Genomic DNA, 7412 nt, shown 5'->3' with positions numbered 1-7412 from the left:
CATTCCTGTTAATAACAGCTTTTTTTAAGTTGGGGAAAATATGGTCTCAATATCCAAATTTTTCCTGATCTGTGTCCAGGATGAGAGATCACACCAAGCATTTCTCAAACTTTTTGAAAGGTCACCCTCCCTTAGGGATCTTTATTTGAATAAATAAAATGAAAACAGGTCTTTATTTTTCTTTCCCTGTATTCCCTCCATGCAATCATTATACCACCCAGAGCACAGGTAAATGCCTTCAATTGCTGGTACCAACTCAGCCTCTCCAAGACAGGGGAGTGAAAATTTGCTGCAGTTAGCAGCTGACTTCTGCCCTAAATAAAATGACCTACCATCAACAATTAAAACTGTCTGCTGGCTACTGGGGACAACTCACAACTACCTCCAAGCCCTTCCTGGCCCAGGATTTGAAAAATACCATCCCAACTCACTGCCACAAATTGCAACACTGTCACTAAGGAGCCTGAAGCAAAAAAAGGCTCTGAAAGCTTGTCAAGAAGAAAACAAAAATCAGAAAACAAAAAATAAGCACCTCTATTCAGGAAGTTTCCTTTCTGTTGTAACATCTTTGTATGGATTCTGGTGATTGACCCCTTTCTGAAAGAATGAAAATACCATGTGGGCTGGGCTGAGCAGCAGCCAAGTGGAACAGAAGGGATAGTGTTGAACCCAGTAAGGCAGAGGGAGGAATTAGGGAAGATCGACAGCCTAAAGCTATTCAACAGCAGTACAGTGACTGCTTAAGCTGGGATAAGTTTTAGAGGCCTAGACACTAAATGATCTCTGTGGGGGCTGTACATACCTCAGCTGGACTCTTCCAGCCTCAAACATGAACTGGTGATGAGAGAAGCGAGGGGCTACCAGTTACTCACAGCTAGAGGAAGATTTGGCCAGGACTGTTGCCAACACAGTCTTGGCAGCAGTAGTCTTGTGTATTCTGAATTGTTCAGGTTTTCCAAATAGATGTATTGGTTTTGTGTTTCTTCTCCCCTACAAGAAGGTCTGTTTGTTTAAAACCATTGTTTAACTCTGTGCTCACAAGCAGAGAAGCATTGCTCATTCCTGAGCATTTAAAGAGTGTAATTGAATTTCCCAGGCTTCTGGGAGAGGGTCAAGCCAGTTTTGTGTAACAATTTTAGCAAGAACACAATTAAATTAAAGCAAGCTCTGTTGTTGCCAATCTGTGCCTTGGAGAAGGGCTACAATTAAACAACAAAACATAGCGTGACAGTATGAACAGCAACAGATTTACTTCAGCATCCTCAAAATACATTAGCACAATATCATAAAAACAAGCTTTAACACTGAGAATTTACCCAAGCAAGACAAACATTACTCCAGGGCAACATGATTTTATGCGGGTTTATTTTTTCCTTTCTAAAACTGAAGGAAAACAGAATTCCGTCGGTACTCTGAGGTTTTCACTCTGCTAGTCTGACTACCTTCTTTTGAAACAAAGGCAACATTTATTAAACAGCTATTAAAAATACATCCTGTAGCCTCTGTAAGGGAAAAGCACTCATGGACAACAAGCACAAACAAAGAGAGCAGCAAGAAAAACTACTGTCATTACCTTCAGTTAGACACATACATCTATAAACATTTATGTTGACCTTAAACTAAGTTACAGGCCATCATATACTCTCTTTAAATATACTATTAGCATTTTCTAGTGGATAAAGAGTGTACAGGATAAGTGCTCATGTGAAAGTTCCCCTTGTGCTTCATCTGCCTAACCTCCTCCTCCCCCCTGCAACATTAACAAATCTGGCAGCATTCACCAGAAAAATACTGCAAACAGAAAAACAGAGTATAGCTTTTCAGGTCACAATGCATTTTTTCCCCTCTCTCCTTCATCATTTCCTGATTTCTCTCCCCCATGCTCTACTTCTCTTTTCCATTTTCCTTGCCCATTTTCTTGTCTTGGCCATCCCTTTCTCCCTTTCTTTTCTCAGATTATGTCTGTGTGGTTTTTAATGTAGATTTTCTTTCAGCTTTATGCTTTCCTGTTACCTTATGCCCTCAAATTTGGGTTGGGTTTTGGGTTGCTTTATTTTAAGTTAAGTTATCTGGTTTACTCTGAAAATTTCCCCCTCTACTTTTTAAGTTATCTGACCCTGTGACTGTTTACTTGCTCAGGTTATTTCCTTCAAAGCCTGGTGATTCTGTCTACACAATCCTACTCAGATGAACAGTGCTCTCAGCAAATCTACTCATGAGTTCCAAGACCTAAGAGGATTTAAACAGATACTGAGCTAGAAGTGAGACCAGGACAGCCACTAGAAGTCAAGAGGCTATCAGAAAGTATCTAAGGGGAAGAGGATTTGTCTCAAGACCAGACAGCACATTTTTACATGAATATTTCAGCTTACCATTTATAACCTGTCTTGGAAGAGCTTCTTTAGAAATGGAAAGACAACTGAGAGCCACATGAGTTAAGATACAGACTCAAAAGGCTCTTGAAGAAGCCTTGGCTCTTACCTCTAGGCAAATTACTGATCCTTGATGCTCTTTGAACACTTTCAGCTGCTCTCCAGTGACAATATTCCACGTCCGAATGGTGTAATCCGTGCTGCCAGAAAACAGCTCCCTGTTTGGTGCGTCAAGTATAAGGCATAAGACAGCCCCAGTGTGTCCCAGCAGAGTCTGGTAGCAGCGCCCGCTGGACACCCACCAGACCTTCACAGTGCAGTCAGTGCTACCTGTCACCAGCAGGTCTCTGCTCACTTTCTCCTCCTCCTCCTCTTCCTCCTCCTCTTCTTCAAGAACATCCCTGGAGGAATAGTGAGCTAGAGTCAGGACACAGTTCCGATGGCCCCGGAATTCCTGGATCTGCTTCTCCTTGTCCACACTCCAACAACGGGCTGTCCTGTCATAGGAGCCACTAAAGAGATAGTCTTTGGCAACCAGGATTCTGCAAAAAATCAAGTTTGAGTGTATGAACAGCATCATTCTATCGACATAATCGTCTCTTTGTCACAGTTTCAATGCCAAGCACCCTGAAGGACGAAACAGTAGCATGAATGCAACATATATAACCCAAATTCAGCATTTTTAAAAACCATACACTTCCCTGTTTCTGCTTTTGCAATTGAGACCCTTATTCAAGTACACTGGACTTTGGCCATTTGGGTTTTTCTAAGATCTTTTCCAGCAGGACTATTATGTCATAATAATCATAAGTTAACCTGCAATAAGTTACATATACTAGTTATGAGTTTGTTGCATAGTTTGGTTTTGTTTGGTCACGGTTTGTTTTTTTTTTTAAAAAACCCTCATTCTTGGTAATTATTTATTAGTATTTATTTATTTAAAATATTTTTAAACTGACTATGGCAATAGCTTGGATTTGAAGCAACAAGGAGAATAAATTTCAGGAACCTGAACTGTAACTGACAGTCTGCAAAGATAATCATCTTTCCATCATCTACTTAAGAGAGTGCAGGGAAAAAACAAACACCTAATCTCACTTAGCCCAGGATCTCAGAGAAGGTGATGCAAGAGCACCATGCTTACTGCATAACTGAAGAGCAAATCACAGATTACAGCTCAGGAATTCAACTTACTGGGCCTCCAAAACAATGAGTCGTTGCTGTATAAGCATATAGTAACAGAAAAAATCTCTACAGTTCATATTTCCAAACCAGAGATAGGGAACATCCATAACCTGCCTTATTTGTCAGCTGAGTTTGGTCCTCTGGAACCTTTCAAACAGGCAACAAAGTCATATGAATAGGGAACACATTTCCCATTTGCTGATTCAAGCAAAAATCAAGCCAGTGCCAAAACGCAGAGCCAGCCTTCCTAACTATTTACAGAATCTCACTACACGTCGTATGTGTTTTGAGTTTAGTAAGGAACAAAAAACCCACCCACCCACCAGAAAAGAAATGTTAAAAAAACACCAATCTTTGACTGCTCTGCTTGCCATTAATTAAATCCAGCCCAACTATTAAGAAGCACTTTAAATGAAGAGGCAAATCAGTCAGACACAATCAGTTTTTGCACAAACAGGAATAATAATTCCAGAAAAAGCCCTGACTTTATCCTTCTTACTGACACAAAGGCTTGACACGATGTTTTAAAATCTATTTATCAGAAGCATCTGTTATCAATTGGATAATTTCGTCTGGAATTTCATTCCTAGCCCTGGATTCAATTCCCCTGCTGTGTGCCTTTCATTTCTCTCCTATCTCCTGTCTATGGCTGTGTCAGCAATGTTGCTAGGAAAACTAATCATTACAGCACAGAACACGCACAGCATGAACTCAAAGGTTTACACAACCCATTTTATTAGTGCAGTAATGGAGGACTGTGGCAAAATGACAAGATATGTGCTAACAGATTACAGGAACATAAGGCAAGAGCTCCAACCTGTTCACAATCGACGTGTGTCCTCGGTAGATGGCCAGGCACTGGCCTGTCACCACATCCCACTTCCGAATGGTATGATCTGCACTGCACGTGAAGGCAGCCTCGTTTTCCAAGTGGCAAAAGGTGATGTAGCTTTCATGTCCTAGGAATAACAAAGGAAATGAATTCAATCACTGGGCATGCAAGCAGGACAGATGAGCTGAGCTCTTCATCTTAACTGAAAGAAAAAGAAAACAAACCAACAGACTGAAACTCTAAATGCACCACATTCTTCACATTTAAGGATTTGTATAAAACACAACAATTTCAAGCAACAGCAGAAAACTTCACCAATACATGGATTGAGCAAAAGAGTGAAACAGTACAGTACCATCAATCAGGTAAATCAAACACTGTTATAAAAATGTAATAAACAAAACTAATACCAACACAATAAAATTTAGACTAAATAAGTTTAAAACCAATAAAAAACTGGTGGTTTTTTTTTTCTGAAAGAAATGCTTTTGCTTCCTTCTTCTGAATTCAGGGGGGAAAAAGGCTGCATTTCAACCCGGCCCATCAACTGTCAGGACACAAACAGCCACAAATTATAGCATGAAACTGAAAAAAGGAAGCAACAGGAGACTTACCAGCAGGCTTAGTTTCAATGTCCAGGCAGAATGAAACACAAACAAAAAAATACATCTGGTAAATAGTCAGCCAATATTTTCCCCATCATAGCTAATAACATGAATAAGCCCCACAACTTTCAAAATATCAGTACACCTTAAAGGCAATGACACAGAAAGAAAAACTAAGGGCAGAATTGTTTACACAATTTTCAGATTACAGTTCTGAAAAGATTTCAGATTCTACAGTTACAATAAAAATAGGCACAAGCAATGCTCTAAAGATGTCATGCTGACAAACGGGGTAATGCCAGACAAGAGGAATCAATATTACAACCTCAAGCTTTTGTTATTGCTTAGCAAGATGTGTCATTTTTCTGTTGTAACATCAAATGTACTGTATTTTAAAAAATCACCTTAGGATTCCAGTCCCAGATTTGCCCATGATCTTGTGTGTGAAATTGCTGTCACCTCTCTGATCATTACCTGGTACTCTTCTAATTTACCATTTAGACTGTAAGCTTTCAGGATCAGAGCTGTTTCCTCTTAAGTCACTATCATAAGAGTGATAGTTATGGTTGAAGCTGGTGGGCCCATTGTGATATAAATAACAGTATTCTTTGAAGAGAAAAGAGAAAAAAATCTAAGGACAAAAGTGATTCAAGAGAGACAGACTGAAAGAGGCATTAGAAAAATAGAATCATGCTGTAAAATACAGAGATGGAAAAAAAACTGAGGGAAAGCAGACTGCCCAGTAAAACACTGCTCCACCAACTGCAAAAAAACAGATTTCACTACAACTCCTGCAGTTCACAAGCCTTGCTGTAGTTCAAAAGCAAACCAGAATCCACGTTACAAACATATGGCTTGCTTCCTCTAAAGCAAATTCATCAGGATGTCAAAAATTACACAGATCACCAGAGCTCTAAGCAAAACTGTACTCATTCTCCCATTTTTGTGAAACTTTTTTGCTAAGCAGCTTAAATGGGACATGTTTCAGGCACTGGGATTTTTCTCACAGCATCATGTAATCCTGCTCTGAGATCAAAAAAGCATCTTGGTTATTGCACCAAAGTCTGTCAGTCAGATTTTAACCATCAGTAATACGCAAGCCACACAGAGGATGCCAAAACCCCTGTGGCAAACTAGGTCTGGTGCTGGTCTGGCCAAAAGCAGCCACCACACAAGTCTGTTGGTTGTGCTGTGGTGGAGCTTGAAACTGTGTTATAGATAGGGATTTATCAGTAATTACAGCTTGTAAAATGCAAATTCACACAACAACTCTGTGTGTGCACAAATATAGAATACATACAATTATCTGATTCGATTGACAGTTTGCAAACCATCCAGTCAACTTTAGAGTTTACCCCAAACACTGGCAATACAAAGACCAGATTCCATAATAATGAATATCATCCAATACATTTTTCTTTCTAGTTAAAAGTTGGTCATTTAAAGGGATTTCTAAGCCTAAAGCAAATGCAGCGAGTTTTCCAGAAGCTAGAACCATGGCAGGATGTGGGAAAAAAAGACAATACTCCACAGTGAAAAACAAGCAAGCAAGCAAACAAACAAGAAAATCACAGCAATGTGATTTCTTCTTTGGAACAATAAAAGCAATTAGAAATTCCAAATTTAACAGCCTTTTATTTTCTGTGTTAAAAGAACATGAGTGAATGAGATTACAAATATCTTCAGTCCATATCTGATTCCTGCGTGACTGTACTCTCTATAGAGTTTTTATTTGTTTTTTAATTATTGACACGTGCTAGTGTAAGGACAATAAATTTTGTTTAAGATGCAAAATCAATTTAAATTGAAGAAGACCAGTAATTTACATTTCTATCTGTCAAATAGAGGGGAGGGGGCATTGGGGGATGTGAAAAAACCTATTTAATAAGGTTTCTTTCCAGACTTCTGGGTCAAGAAGTTCTAAATAAAGACTGTCTGGAAAATGAGATGATTAAAAGGACCAAAAAAAAAAAAAAAAAAAAGAAAGAAAGAAAAAGAAAGAAAGAAAAAGAAAAAAGAGAGAGACAGTAAGAAGTCAGTATTTCAAGAGGGTGTAAAGCAGAGCATTCAGAAAGAGGCAAGAGTTAAACGACACGCTGAGATAAAAGGATCTGTACATCCAGTAGCACTGGTAACCTGTTTTGGGGTTGCAACACTTTCTGCTTAACATTACTGTAACAAATACCCAAGACAAACACAAAACAAAGGAAGCAGGAGTTTGGCTGCCCATCGGGCTGCAGAGACGGGGAGAGAGCAGAGCTGTGTGGCCTGTGCCACGCTCTAACCGCCCGGCGAGAAGGTTGTACCTCGCAAGTGGCCGCGGCACTGGCTGTCGGCAGTGCTCCAGAGCCGCGCCGTGCCGTCCTCGCTGCCCGTCAGCAGGCGCTGCCCGTCGGGGCTCAGGCTCAGCCAGTTGAT

At 39.9% G+C, this 7412-nt stretch overlaps 1 protein-coding gene across 1 annotated transcript in view; it reads right to left on the bottom strand.

Moving 5' to 3' along the window:
* Positions 1 to 7406, bottom strand: part of WDR86 (WD repeat domain 86) — a gene marked incomplete at its 5' end in the record, with an annotated part of 20997 nt that extends 13591 nt beyond the window's left edge. Inside the window, 3 exons of the mRNA XM_009077815.1 lie at positions 2482 to 2914; positions 4375 to 4516; positions 7301 to 7406. Coding sequence (XP_009076063.1) covers positions 2482 to 2914; positions 4375 to 4516; positions 7301 to 7406 — 681 coding nt within the window. The remainder of the gene's footprint in view (positions 1 to 2481; positions 2915 to 4374; positions 4517 to 7300) is intronic.
* Positions 7407 to 7412: the final 6 nt, after the last annotated feature.

Source organism: Acanthisitta chloris, unplaced genomic scaffold, assembly GCF_000695815.1.
Source record: "Acanthisitta chloris isolate BGI_N310 unplaced genomic scaffold, ASM69581v1 scaffold4717, whole genome shotgun sequence".
Lineage (NCBI taxonomy): Eukaryota > Metazoa > Chordata > Aves > Passeriformes > Acanthisittidae > Acanthisitta > Acanthisitta chloris.
This window is presented reverse-complemented; position numbering and strand designations above follow the sequence as displayed.